This window comes from Octopus bimaculoides, chromosome 13, assembly GCF_001194135.2.
Source record: "Octopus bimaculoides isolate UCB-OBI-ISO-001 chromosome 13, ASM119413v2, whole genome shotgun sequence".
Classification (NCBI taxonomy): Eukaryota; Metazoa; Mollusca; class Cephalopoda; order Octopoda; family Octopodidae; genus Octopus; species Octopus bimaculoides.
The window spans coordinates 36,838,900-36,854,635 of record NC_068993.1 but is presented as its reverse complement, the minus strand read 5'-3'; the positions used below and the strand labels follow the sequence as shown (position 1 = coordinate 36,854,635).

Genomic DNA, 15,736 nt, shown 5'->3' with positions numbered 1-15,736 from the left:
ACACACACACACACACACACACACACACACACACACACACACACACACACACACAACACGTGTGTGTTTCCTTATCTTGACATTACATGCTAGTTGTAAATGAATGTCAGTCACACAAGCAACCTCATTCATTTGCAATCTTCTCTCAAAAAATCATGTCCACATGTCCAGCCTTTGTGCTGTTCATGCACAAAGGAATAGAAATAAGTGTTAATTTTGTTGGATACAGGTGGGTGCTGGCAACAAGAAGGGCATCTGGCCAGAGAAAATTTTCCTCTGAATTTTGCTTGACCCATGCAAGTATGGAAAAGTAGACGTTAAAATGTGATGATGATAAATCAAAAATAGAGGGTAAAAAATAATGGTTACTTGTTTATTTCCAGGTGCTTTTGGTATCTTTCAGTGAATAATAACATTGTTTAAATTAGTTACATATTGATGAATTTAAACCTTACTACACTGAGGTATTCTCTTGAGCAGTGGTTCTCAACCATTTGATGTTTAAAAACTAGATTTATAGAATGTTATTTCTTGATATTTTCACATATTAATTTGTGTAGGTTGAACTATGTAAAATGTTTGAGAAAAAACCTAGCTGTTTCTTGCAATACATACCAGTACCTATTCCAAAAACAAAATTTCTTTCAGGGGCCCTTAAAATACTATTGTGGATCCCCAATTTACTATTTTGTTGTGTGGACCCTGGTTGAGAATCGCTGCTCTTGAGCATGTTAGATAACTTTGCTCCAGTTTACCTGACATAAAACAAGTTCTACTCCTACTTTGCTTTGAGTGGTGATCAGTAAGATGTGGACATTTGTCTGTAAAAACAGTTTTATTTTATTCATTGTATTTAAATTCTTTCTTTTGTAGGTTGCTTTGATCTTGACCCCAATAGAGTGCTCGATATACTGCTGGAATCGTTTGAGTGCCGTCCTGAGAATGAACAATTTTTCATTGCTTTGTTTAAACTGTACATGAGTGAACAGAGGACTTTGTGTCATGTACTTGGGTTCAAATTTCATTTTTATCAGGTAATATAGATTCACAATCCTTTTCTTGTTTGCAAAAAATTTGGTGTCTAACATAGGTGCAGTAGCTCAAATTTTAGGGGGTTGTATATTCACTAATATTGGCTTCAAGTTTTGGCACAGGGCCAGCAATTTTGTGAGATGGGTAAGTTGATTACATTGACCCCAGTACTCAAATAGTACTTATTTTATAAACCCTGAAAAGATTAAAGGTGAAGTCAACCCTGGCAGAATTCGAACTCAGAACATAAAGACAGACAAAATACTGTTAAGCATTTTTTGCCCAGTGTGCTAATGATTCTGCTATCTCACCACCTTATATTCTCTAATATTGGATTCAAATTTTGGCATAAGGCCAGCAATTTCAGAGGAGGAGGCTAAGTTCATTAAATTGGCTCCAATGCTCAACTGGTACTTATTTTATGGATCACAAAAGGATGAAAGACAAAGGTCAGCCCAAGCAGAATTTGAACTTAGAACATAAAGATGGATGAAATACTGCTAAGCATTTTGCCTGACTTGCTAACGATTCTGCCAGCTCGCAGCCTTATATTCACTAATATTGACCACAGTTTATTACTGCTACAGTCTTTATTGATTCCTGAAAGGCTAATAGACAAAAGTCAACTTTGGTGGGATTTGAACTCAGAAGCTAACTAAACACATTTTGTCCATCAGTCTAGTGATTCTGTCAATTTGCTCCCATCCCTCACTTTTGTATACTTAGATATTGATGAGAATCATGTGTTAGTTTCTGCAAATGGCTTGGATTCTTAAAGCAAGAAATGGAAGAATTATGAAACTATATTTTTATATATGATTAAGAAGCTCATTTTGCAAAGTGGTGGTTTTGGGTTCAGTCCCACTACACAACACCTTGACAGCCTCAGGTTGACTAATGCCTCATAAATGGAAGCTGTAGAAGAATGTCTGTTTGTGTGTGTCTGTCATCTCCCTACTACTAACTGACAGCTGGTGTTGGTTTGTTTATATCCTTAGTAGTTCAGTAAAAGGGTCTGATAGAATAAGTACCAGACTTAAAACAACGTAAGTACTGGAGTTAGTTGGTTTGATTGAAACCCTTCAAGGTTCTATACAAGTCAAATTTGATTAATTAACTAAATAAATCAAGGATTGTCTAACTTTAAATGATAATCCTTGGTAACATAAAAGAAATATTTAGAGGCTATCATCACATCAATATTTTTTTAGCTATTGTTGTTAAGCCCTAGGTCAGCCTTGGCTGATCAGACACTGATCAAACATGCTCCACCCATGACGATCTCATATCTTTGTATATCCAAGACTACATTGTCTAACATAAGCTTTGTTTTTGAGACGTGATGCTTTTCTAGCAGGCTTGAGTGTTTATAAGTATTTGAAATGGGTGGTTGTGTAAAGTACACGTGTTGGTTATGGTTTTAAAATGTCACTATTTATTTTTACAGTCTGCTGCTGAAGATAGTCCAGATTCTTTGTATAAAGTTGCAGCACTTTTATTAAAACATAACCTCATAGAACTGGATGACTTATATCCACATGTAAGTACATATATATTCCTTCATTTTTTTTTACTTGTTTCAGTCATTTGACTGCAGCCATGCTGGAGCACTGCCTCTAGTTGAAGAAATCAACCCCAGGACTTATTCTTTGCAAGCCTAGTACTTATTCTATCTAGTCCTTTTTGCCGAACTGCTAAGTTATGGGGATATAAACACACCAACATCAGTTGTCAGTCTGTGGTGGGGCACAAACACACACATACATATACGATTGGCTTCTTTCAGTTTCCGTCTACCAAATCTGCTCACAAGGTTTTGGTTGGCCCGATGCTATAGTAAAAGACACTTGTCCAAGATGCCATGCAGTAGGACTGAACCCGGGACCATGTGTTTGGGAAGCAAACTTCTTACCACACCTGCACCTGTGTGTGTGTGTGTGTACACACACACACACACACACACACACACACAGTTATGAACTTGTATTGCCAGATTCCTTATGTGAAGAAAAAACTAACTGTATAAAGGGCACTGATACACTCAAACACACATGCGGTAACTTCACTGGCAGCTGCAACAATATCAGCAACAATGGCAACAACAACATCTACCATGATAGCATCAGTGTGGGCAAACAAACACAAACACAGTGAGTTACAAGAACAGTACGTAAGGTCGAATTCAAGGGTAACAGCATCGACAATAGGGTAGGGGATGGGGCTGAGGGGAGGGACATAGTACTACTAAGAGCAATGACACACACACAAACCCAGATGCATGCGCATATTACGATATACATCTTAGAAGAATAGAATGGAATAAGCAGAGCAAGAGCATACATGCAGATGGAAGATGTCACTGAGGAGGTCACAGATGTGTGATGAAAGATGGACAATGGACACGAGTTAGAATAAGAACATTAATAAACGAGTGAAGATTGAATATATAGTGCATGTGTTTATTTGGCAAAAAAAAAAAAAATACCATCCCAAAATACATCAATATATATATATGTATACACACACATATGGTTCTATATATATTTTTTTTATACATTGGTCAACTTTCTTCAATTTTTTAATTGTTTTATTCATCTTATTGGTTGTTGAAAATTTCAATAAAAGGGTACAGGCACAACAGTGTGGTTAAGAAGTTTGTTTTGCAACTATGTGGTTTCAGTCACACTGCACAGTACTTTGGGCAAATGTCTTCTACTTTAACCCCACACTGATTGAAGCCTTGTGAGTGAATTTGGTAGACAAAAACTGAAATAAATCTTATTGTGTGTGTGTGTTTTGACATTATGTAGTAATTGTAGATGAATGTAATTTGTGTGTACAATCTTCTACGAAAACCTAGAGAGAATATTACCTTGTTTGGAAACCTGTAAGGGCTGGCAACAGGAAGAGCATCAGACCATAGAAAATCCGACTCAATGAATTCTATCTTAGCCATGCAAAGGTGACATTAAAACAACAATGCTGATACATACTTGCATGCAGACATTTGTGTGTTGTGGTATCCTTGTCTTGATTTCACTGTGATGATGCATGGCTAAGTGGTTAGGGTATTTGGCTTAAGATTGTAAAGTGAGTTCAATTCCTGGTGATGTGTTGTGTCCTTGAGCAAGACACTTTATTTCATGTTACTCTAGTTCACTCAGCTGGCAAAAATGAGTTGTACAAGCCCTGTCACTCTGTGTCATGCTGAATCTCCCTGAGATGTATGTTAAGGGTACATGTATCTGTGGAGTGCTCAGCCACTTGCAGGTTGTTCTGTTGATTGGATTGGAATCCTTGTCCATCATAACCGGCAGAGTGCCAGTTTTGATTTCACCAGATACTTGTAACAGATGCCACTGTTGAATGAATGGTGCTTGCAATCCTCCATGAAAACATGTCTGAACTAGGGAAAATATTACCTTACTTAGAAATGTGTAAGGGTTGGTGAAAAGAAGAGCATCCAGCCACAGAAAAATCTGCCTCAGCTTTAACTCAATGCAAGCATGGAAAAGCAAATGTTAAAATGGAATGATGATATTGGTAATTTTTGATAAGAAACAGAAAATAAGAAGCAAAATTACTTTTTATGTGTTTTATTGAAATGTTTAAATTCAGCAAATAATAGATTGATTTGAACGCATCTTTTGCAGTTATGTCCTGCTGATACGAGCATCGTTGAGTATCACCAACGTATTTTACTGGAGGCTAAGCAACTAGCTCGCAAGCTTAGTATAGTTTGTGTGTCAGACAAGGCCAATGAGAAGGACAAAGAAAATGATAACGATGCTAAAATCAATCTAGTAAGTATGAAATTTGGAATTATATTTTAAAGAAATCCCTTTCTATTATATTTAATAATAGTTTCTGTTGTTGATTTGATGTTAATTTCTTGTTTTGTTTCATTTCTTTTAGCAAGACAGCAATCAGAAACTTGGCTTGTGCAAAGCCTTGTTAAGTGTTGGAGATTGGCCACATGCTAAAGCTATTATGGATAGAATCCCTGATTACTTTGTCACATCTCATAAACCAACAGCTCAAGCCTTGTGTACTTTAATCCATTCACTAATTGAACCTATATACAGGGAGTAAGTTATGTCTATTTTATTCCTTCAATCACTATGCATTAATTTATCTTTTAGTTATCAATTTGTTATCATTGGTTTCAAATTTTGGCATGTGACAATCAGATTTTTTTGTGGGGTGGAATAAGTTGATTATATAAACCCCAATGCTCCACTGGTACTTATTTTTATCAGCCCTGAAAGGATGAAAAGCAAAGCTGATCTTGATAGCATTTAAACTCAGAACATAAAGAGCTGGAAGAAATGCCACTAAGCATTTTATCCATTGCAGTAACAATTCTGCTAGCTTGCTGCCTTTCAATTTATCATTCTCATCTCATAAACCTACAGTTCAATTATTGAGTGCTTTAACTATTTTAGTACCAACTTGCATGAGTCTGCCCCTGGTTCTATAATACCAACATTTCAAATATCAACTGTTTCAAAGTGTTCTAAACTAAAACAAAATTTCATGTTAATTTATGTTCCAAATACCAGCTTAATAATGACAAAGTTCTAATAAATTCTTCAGTATTTTCAAAATAATGTGTAAAAAGTTAGTGTATTGTAACAGAAATATGTTAATGAAAAAGAATAATCCATTCCCTTATTTGAACTTATTCAAGAGTAAGTTGTATTTATGTTACTGCTTCATCAGTTGATATTACAAAGTTATTGATTTGTTCTCAATAACATCAGATGTCTGCTTTTCTATGCTAGTATGGGTTATACAGTCCTTCATAGTTGAGTTGGTTATTATTAAGAGTTATTGTTCTCCTAAATTTGAGTTGGGGACTATGTCTTGCTACAGTTTCCCAGGCTGGATGCCTTAATTTACAGTGTGTTCTGGATGCATTTTATTGTAGCACCAGCACTAAAGGGCCACCTTATCATCGTCATCATTATCTCCAGCAAAACTAAAGAGGCATCTCTACTCTATGTTGTCTCCATTTTGTCATGACACCTGCGCTAAAGAAGTTTGTCTCATCCTGGCAAGATGAAAGAATGTCTCCCTCTTCTCTTAGTTTTCTCTCTCCCTGAGTTTTTTTTCTTTCTCACACAACTAGGTGGGAAGAATACACAGACAAAAGGGTGATAGAAAAGAGTGGAATTGTAGTAGGGAATTCTATAGAAACATCATGCCCAAGAGGATGATAAAAGAACCGAAGAGATAGTTATATTATGAGTGGTGACAAGGAGATGAATAAAAATAACCTGAGCATTGTGATATTAGAGGAGAGATTGGTTTATAGATGAGTGAGTAGTGGAAGTGAAAGAATGCTGGATCTCAGTAATATGTGGAAGAGATAAAAATTAATGTGGTGGTGAATCATGGATACTATGAAAATGGGTGATCATGAATGCGTGAGAGTGATGGCTATGAATAAGTGATAGGGGAGGTCATCACAGTTCGAATCCTTGTTTGAAGTTACTGCTCTTCTTAGTGAGTCAAGGATCACGTCTTGTTAACAGGTTTTAGTTTGGGCATAGTTTTTCCTATCACCAATCACTTTATTGTGGCACCAGCACTAGAGATGTTATCTTGTCTCCAGCAAGATTAGCAAGTTCTCTCTATTTGTTTACTAGAGGGTTCTCCTGTCCTTAAGAGAATTCCCTCAACTTGTCTTTATTTGCTCATTCCTTTCTTTCCCACACAACCAAGTAGTTGAACGATTTTTTAAAAATGAATTCATGACTATGCAAATCTCTGAAATTTGAAATTTCATCTTGTAATTAATAATTTTTTTGTAATATTTTCTTCTTAGAAACACTGGTTTTCCTGCTGCAGTTTTGAAAAGGAAATCGAAAGACAAAATCCAAAATTTGGAAAGAGCTGGTTCTTTCCTAAAACTATACGAAGATGTTTTTCCAATGTTGACTTATCTTGGTCCACATGCTTCATATGATGTCATTCTTTTGGTGAAATTTATTCGAATTGGGAAAAGTTTTATGATTAAAGTATGAATTATTCCTCTCCTATATATTTCTATTTCAGTTATTAATAAATAGAAATTAATTTGATAACACTATTACCATCATCACACTACTACCATTTATCATAAGCAGTTAAGCTTAGTCATCTCCTTCACAAAGCTCAATGTCTTGACATCAGCCATCTATCTGTCCGACTGCCCATCCCTCCGTCCATCCCTCCCTCTTTTGTTTTTGTTTTTCTTTATTTTTTCACACACACACACACACACACTCTCTCTCTGACCCCACATAATTAACACGACAATCAACCTTCTGGTTTCAGCGTCAAGAAAGGAAAATTAAGCCAGAAGATGATATCACATTTTATGGGTTTCTAACCATATTGGATGAAGTGCTGCTACCTAGTTTGACATTGCTTCCTTGTAACTGTTGCCTCTCAGAAGAGCTGTGGAGTTTTCTTAAGCTATTCCCCTATGAACTCAGGTAAGTTTTGTATTTCATTAAACTGTTTCCTCGCCCCTTTTTTTTTTCTTTAGTCATTATCAGATTTATATGAATTAATTTTGCTATATAATTACATTTGTCTGTTTATTGAATTTTGTTATTATAATTAATGAATTCATAAATGAAATGTATATACTCTTTAACCATTTTCAGCTCAGGAGCTGTGGCCATGCTGAGGCACCAGTTTTTTCTTTTTTATGAATCAAAAACTAAGATTTCTTCCTGTTTTAAAATCAGATATTAAAGTGCTGGTCTTCAGTAGTATATTGCTAAAAATTTATAAATGAAAATTATTGCCATTTGCTCTGAGAGTCAAAATTGATGTAAAGCAGTAGAGTTACTTCTAAAAATCATCATCATTTTGATAGCCACTTTTCCATGCTTGCATAGGTTGCACCTAGTTTTATTGTGGCAGATTTTCTATAGCCAGATGCCCTTCCTGTCGCCAACCCACACCTGTTTCCAAGCAAGGTTATATTTCCCCATGGTGAGGTAAGTTTTCATAAAATATTGAAAATGAATTATACTGCTTATATGACAGTGACACTCATTTACAATTATTACACACTGTCAAGAAAAGGAGACACAAACATACACACACACACTTGCACACTTTATACACCTATGTATATACCAAATCCACTCACTTGTTTTGTCAGCTCAGAAAACAATTGCCCCAAGTACTATGCAGTGGGATTGAACCTGAAATCATGTGGCTGGAGAACAAACTTCTGAACCACATAGCTATGTTTGTGCTACTTCACCATTGCCTGTCCCTTCTAAAAATACTAACTTGTAATTTATTGAATGAGGCATATTGCTGTACTCAAAAAGATCTGCTCACCACAACAGAATTGATATCCTAAAACCAAGGTGCCACATAAAAGCAATGGTGTTCTTGCTGGTGTCACATGAAAAGTACTAGTGTTAGTAACACGTAAAAAGCACTGGTGATGGTACTGTGTAAAAAGCACCCAGTACTCTCTGTAAAGTGGTTGATGTTAGGAAGTGCATCCAGTTATAGAAACCAAGCCACAGGAGTCTGGACAGCTCCCTGCTAGCCAACTCCATGTCAAACTGTCCAACCTATGCCAGCATGGAAAACAGATGTTAAATTATGACAATGATGAGCAACAACTGAAATTTTGATATCAGAAAAATAGAAGTAGAACAATGCCTCAACAATATATTCATTTGACTGGTGCCAGCATGGAAAAATCAATGTAAAAACAAATGAGCTGTAATTTTAGGCAGGGTGGAATTCAGTTATTTTGAATCAATTTCTAAATGGTTCTTTAAAATTTAAATTTTGGTTAATTCTTCAGGATTTGCCTATCATTAATTATATTGATAATGTTATATATTAGTGGTTCATGATTAAACCCAAATTATGTTTCTTTAATGATTGTCTGTTGGAATATCTTTGTTCAGATACCGTCTGTATGGACACTGGAAAAATGAAACATATACTCTACATGCAAAAATGATACATGCCAAAGTTAACTGTTTAGAAAGAGCCAAGTATATTATGAAGTAAGTAAATTTTTTTGATCAGATAATTTCTTCTGTTTTCATGAAAATGACCAGATCTGTTTTTTTGGCCAGTTTGACTCTCTAGCATTTCAGATTACTCTGTTTTGAATTAATTATACGTTGTCCAGCAGCTTCAAGATTTCAATTATGTGAATCTTTGTTTTTAGAATGACATTGCAGGGTGAGTGTGAAAGGCTGGACATAGCCAGGTTAAATGTAGTTTGTTTAATGACAAATACATAGTCCAACCACTCTTCTCTCTCTTTCTCTCTCACATCTTTCCTCTGTTTACTCATCATCATTATTGTTCTACTTCTCTTCACCCCCATGCATCATTGATCACTCATCACTCCTATTCACCATTCACTACATCCAACACACCTCAATCTCATTCAGTCTTGACAGTTGTCACCTACTTATCATCCACTTCACATTTGTTCTTCATTCATTATATTCTCCCCCCATCACCCACTTCCCATCTCTCACTCTCCCTTACACTCTTCCAACTCCTACACCCCAACACATTCAGTTCTGCCCTAATTTACTTCGGATCACTTGTACCCTAAGTGTCCACAAAGACACCTCATCATTACTGTTTAATCTCTTCTCTGCTCCATCCCGATCACCCCCTTTGAAATGTGTATAGCAGTGTAGCTCCTCTATAGTAAGAAACCTGTTCTTCTCTGACCCCTTCTCTATACTTAACCCTTCATTGCTTTGTATAAAAACCACCTCACTCAGGGTTCGTAGTGTTGCAAGCTGCATAGTTTTGCAGCAGTTTTGGAGGAAGGCGTAAGTCGATTACATCGACCCCCAGTGCTCAACTGGTACTTATTTCATTGACCCCCAAAAGGATGAAAGACAAAGTCGACTTCAGTGAAATTTGAACTCGGAACATTATGATGATGATGCTGAATACTGTGTGATGTTTTTGGATAAAGATTTCTGGAGATTGGGATTGAATTTTCTCAATTATCATTGTCACCACCATCGTCATATCTATTATTTGTATCTGGTATTTTTTAGTATTAAGCCAGCCTAGATTGATAAAATATTCCAACTATGACCATCTTCTCCTTTGAGACAAAGGACTACATTATTCTCTGTGTCCATCCTTTTTAAGATGGTACGGTAAGATTTTTAGGAGATTTGGCTGCTATTTTTTACCATTTGAAGGAAGCTCCCTCACTGGTTCATGCTCATATAGGTTGGTTAAAGACTATACAACTAGTAATATATGTTACCTTCTCGCAGTAGTTGTTGCATTGTTGCATCACAACCATATTTCACACTGGTGTCTGGACAGCTCCATGCTAGCCAGCTCCATATCAAACCATCCAACCCATGCCAGCATGGAAAGCAGACGTTAAATGATGAGGTTGGGACTGTTTTGCAATGCAACAGTTTGATTGGAGTTTTTACCTTTATTGATACTTGTTGTCAACAATTGCTGTGACAGTAGTGCAGCTGGAACAATTTGTTACTGATATTAAGCACTTGATGTTCTCACACCCTATTAAAAGTCTTCTCTAACAAATTTCATCCTGTAGCCCATTGTATAAGATAAGATATGTATAAAGGATAAACATCCTTCTTTAGTCATATAGATTCAAAGGGCTGGTTTCCCAGTTTCTTTGGTGTGTATATATTCCCCACCTGGATGGGACACTGGTCTGTTGCAGGATTACTCACTTTTGACAGCCAAGTGGATTGGAGCAACATGAAATGAAGTAGTTTTTCTCAGGAATACAATGCATCACCTGGTCCAGGAATCAAAATCGCAATCTTATGATCATGAGTCCAACACCCTAACCACTAAGCCATGTGCCTCTACATTGTATAAATGTGTGTTTGTGTTGTCTCCTTACCATGATGTCATGTGATAATTGTAAATGAATGTTACTGTTATGCAAAGGGTTGCTTTGTTTCCAATCATCTGTGGAAACATGTCTGGCCATAGGGAGAAACTTACTTGGAAACAAGTGAGGGTTGGTAACAGGAATGCATCTTGCTGTAGAAAATCTGTCTCAACAAGTTCCATCCAAACATGGAATAGTGGATGTTAAATGATGATGATGATGTTAAGAGCTTAATTTCTTTTTCACTTATTTTTTCGTTCTTTATTTATAGGCGACTTTCAAAAGAAAATGTAAAACCTTCTGGAAGACAATTGGGTAAACTCAGCCACAGTAACCCTGGTGTTCTTTTTGAATATGTAAGTACTTTGGTCTCTTTTTTGTTGCTGTTATTACGGTTATTAGGAAAGTACTGTAAGGCGGTGAGCTGGCAGAATCATTAGCAATCCAGACAAAATGCTGCATTTATGTTCTGAATTCAAATTCCACTGAGGTTGACTTTGTCTTTCATTCTTTAGAGGTTGATGAAATAAGTACCAGTTACACACTAGGGTCAATGTAATTGACTACCCTCCTCCCCCAAAATTTCAGGCTTTATGCCTATAGTAGAAAAGATTATTATTATTATTATTATTATTATTATTATTATTATTATGAAGGCGGCTAGCTGGCAGAATTGTTAGTCCACTGGGCGAAATGCTTTGTGGTATTTCATCTGCTACTATGTTCTGAGTTCAAATTCTGCCAAGGTCAACTTTGACTTTCATCCTTTCTGGGTCGACAGCAAACTTTCTGGAGTTATAGGCCATCTGCCGATAGTAGCTCAGTTCTAACAGCAAATACTGCATAATCTGATGACATAGTGTACCTCATATTGTAACTTTGAGTATCTCTCTGCACAATTATATATTTCTTTTCTGTAAATTTTCAGTTCAGTTTGAATTTTGTGCTAAACTAATGTAATACTATGACATAGAACAATCTCATAAGTTATTTGACAGCCAAATCTAATGACTGATTCTGCCTGGCAGGTTAAGCATTATATATCTGAGTAAGCAGCTCATAGTTGTGTATCTTTCTAAGAGACTGAACCAACTCTGGTAACTGAATAATTGAGCATTGATGTTAACTGGTCCTTGTTGGGAAGATTTGTATGTTGGTGAAACAGAATCTATTGAAGGGTTACAACAAGTGTTCCAAACCTGGAACCATGATCCAGAGCAGCCATGGGTAAACTTCACAAGGGTTATAATGTTTATTAAAATAACCTTGAATTTTCTTAGTAGTGTAGCCTACCTGATGATGAGCTTTCATGTGGCTTGCTTTTCAAAAAAGGTAGCCCATGTCTGGTCTAGCATCAAAAATTCTAAATGTCAACATGGCAAAGACCGAAGTTCACATCAAAATAAGAGAATTCAAACTGCCAGTGTAAACTGAGAAGTAATAGTTTCTGTTAGCCAGGAGATCTAATTAATACCTGGGTCTCTAGAGTTGGGAAGAAGTGGAGGAAGTGTAAGGAAACTTTGCCTCTGTTTCTAACAAAGGGTTTCTGTGTTACTACCTCTAGACACAAGAGAGATTATATGGAACATGTATAAGCATTGTGATGCTGTATAGTGTGAAGACATGGGTATTGAATGTAGAAGGGCTATGGAGAGTGAGGAAAAAAGGACATGAGCATGAGCCATTGAATGGGTAATGCTGACCTCCCAGAAAACAGCTGGTCATTAAAGTCTGATGCCTTTAATGTATGTTGTTGGCACTCCGTCGCTTACGACGTCGAGGGTTCCAGTTGATCCGATCAACGGAACAGCCTGCTCGTGAAATTAACATGCAAGTGGCTGAGCACTCCACAGACACGTGTACCCTTAGCGTAGTTCTCGGGGATATTCAGCGTGACACAGTGTGACAAGACTGACCCTTTGAATCACAGGCACAACAGAAACAGGAAGTAAGAGTGAGAGAAAGTTGTGGTGAAAGAGTACAGCAGGGTTCACCACCATCCCCTGCTGGAGCCTCAATAAATACTCACAACGCCCGGTCTGGGAATCGAAACTGCGATCCTATGACCGCGAGTCCCCTGCCCTAACCACTGGGCCATTGCGCCTCCACTTAATGTATGTAAGATGACTGTAATATGAATGGACAAGGAGAACTGGGTGAAAATCATACCTTGTTCTATTGGTACAAGGAAGGTTTCAGAATGGCTATGAAAGTCTGGAGTAATTGATAGTATACTGTTTGTCACACATGGCTTAACCCATGCCAGCAGGGACAAACAGATATTGTTTGAAACTGGTTATTAAATCATAGCAAAATATTAAGGTAGATGGAAATTGAATATAGGTAACCCTTATTTTTTTTCAGTTTCTTATGTCAAGGTTTTCTCACTGGAAACTATACAGTTTAATTTTTATATCTAAAGCTTCATATTTGTGGTAAATAACTTTTAATCTTGAAATGATTCTTCTATTAGTAAGTTGATAAAAATAAAAAACCATATCCTCTTAAATACATTCCATTCTTTGCATATTCTTTATTGTCTATTTTTGTCCAGGTACTTTCACAAATTCAGAAATATGACAACTTTATTGTGCCAGTTGTGGATTCATTGAAATACTTAACATCATTGTCTTATGATGTCCTAGCTTGTATCCTTGCCTTTTTCAATATTTGAAGATAACTTTTAACCTCATTAACATATTCATTTATATACATTTTTTTGTAAGTGTATGTATTCAGAAAAATATCATGTCATACTCAACAGCAGAGGTTGGCACTTTCTCTTTTATTATGTGTATTAGATGAGAAAGGACTGTAACAAAGCCAGCCGATCCTTGCCACTTAAGAAAAAATAAGTGTCAGTTGATTGTGAATGCCTAAAATATGTAATACAAAGGTTCAGTTTTATGATAAACTTCTTTAATCATAGTCTTGCATTGTAGTCACATAGGTCAGTGGTTCCCAAATTTATTTTGTCATGGAACTCTTATACATTTTTACAAAAACTTGTACAATTCACTCCTACAGGCAACTCATGCCAGTCTAATTTAAATAAGGTTAAATGAAGCAAAAAATTGTTTTAAAGAAAGAATATATATATGCATGGCTGCAGCTCTCAAGTTGAAACTATTAAAGAAAAGAATAAAGAAAAATTGTGTTGGGGGGATGTTATAACATTCGTTTTATTAAACAAATTTTATTTAAAAGACACATCTCACTGGATCCTAGTATTCTTTTCACAAAAACCACTGAGAAGTGTTAAGATAAAGGATATTTTGTGAAGAGTAAAGTATAGATGAGAAGAAGCTTGAGTGAAGTATAATTAAGATGCTGAATTTCAGAGATTGCTATTTCAAACTTTGTGTTCAGTGTTGTGCTACTCTGAAAGAAATTATATATTCAAATTTACAAAATTTCTCCCATTCCTACCAAACACATACCGTAAAAGCTCATGTAATTTGTGCACCTGTGTAATTTGCACATGTGATTTTCAGGATAAAAATTGTTAAAAAAAGCATGAATTTCATTGTCCTAACGCAGAGAAAGTGAGCAATAGCTTCCTGGAGGCAAACATAAGCTAGACTTCTTCAAGCAGAGAAAAACTGATCTATTTAAGGAAATTGCTTCGTGCCATTGCGATAGGTAGAAGCTCCAAGCAATGTAAAATATGGCCCGGACCGTGATTACCAGCATGAATGTCAAACTTCAAAAAGTAGTTAACCATTTAATGGTTTTAGTAAATTTATACAGAAAAAGTAAGCATTATACCGTCCAGCATAAGTAAAAGTCACTTCATTATATTTTTTCTGTAAAAACCTATTCTGACATTGAATGAGTCAACTTCCTGTACAAATGTTTACATTTGTACATCATTTTCCAACAAAAAAAAAAAATTTCTAAAAAAATTCTGGAAACAATTTACTCATGTACTTTACGCACCCCTTAAAGTTTATTTCTGTTTTTGCGAAAAAAGTACTTAAATTACATTTGTTTTTATGGTAATTCCAAAGTGGTCTACTTAGTCTTTTATTTCTCTTAGATATCGCGCTTGATTCAGTCGGCTATATTTCTCGAAATAATCTTTCTTGTGTCAAATGAAAAGAAAGTGATAATTGCCATTTTTTTCCAGCATACAAGTCAAATTTTTACAGCCAAAAAGAGTAGGTGAACATATAGTACATCAAAACAACTTTGGTGGACCAAGAAGTCTGTGAAATGCAGCAGGATTTGGAAAGATAGTGACAATGCTTGAATATTTACACTACATAGTTAACTTGTATGCCAGAAAATATGGTAGATTGAACTATATTAATTATATTAATACTCCTTTACATTTCACTAAATGATTTTAATAAGGTTTGCTGTTTTTTTTTAATGTAAATTATTTTCATTCAGAAAGAGTTGTCTTTTATTCACTGTTAACCTTAACTCTCATAAGATTCTGTTGTTGAAGCTGTTGCCAATCCAGACCGTGAAAGACTCAAGCATGATGATACAAATATTTCTCTTTGGTTACAAAGTAAATTTTGTTTTCTCTATCATAATTATTACATTTTCATTGTAATTATTAAATTATATTAAAATCTCATTATTTATATAATTTACATCATGTGACAGTTTACCATTTGAGCAAGAAGTTAACGTCCTCAGACCTGAATCCATTTCTGGTTCAATTCTCAGTTGAAGGCATTACATTTCATTTACAATTCATATGTATCTGGGAAAGCATGAACATTATAACTTCACATTTAACTCTGGTATATAGGGTCACCTACAGTCTAAAAGTTGATATGATATAACTTTACATTT

At 35.7% G+C, this 15,736-nt stretch overlaps 1 protein-coding gene across 1 annotated transcript in view; it reads left to right on the top strand.

The window, feature by feature from the left end:
- The window catches only part of LOC106878851 (THO complex subunit 2), a 198,905-nt gene that overhangs the window by 37,494 nt on the left and 145,675 nt on the right, over positions 1-15,736 (top strand). Inside the window, exons 7-16 of the mRNA XM_052972430.1 lie at positions 874-1,034; positions 2,480-2,572; positions 4,686-4,835; positions 4,948-5,120; positions 6,863-7,055; positions 7,354-7,514; positions 8,967-9,068; positions 11,199-11,283; positions 13,482-13,575; positions 15,366-15,446. Of these exons, the coding sequence (XP_052828390.1) occupies positions 874-1,034; positions 2,480-2,572; positions 4,686-4,835; positions 4,948-5,120; positions 6,863-7,055; positions 7,354-7,514; positions 8,967-9,068; positions 11,199-11,283; positions 13,482-13,575; positions 15,366-15,446 (1,293 nt within the window). The remainder of the gene's footprint in view (positions 1-873; positions 1,035-2,479; positions 2,573-4,685; positions 4,836-4,947; positions 5,121-6,862; positions 7,056-7,353; positions 7,515-8,966; positions 9,069-11,198; positions 11,284-13,481; positions 13,576-15,365; positions 15,447-15,736) is intronic.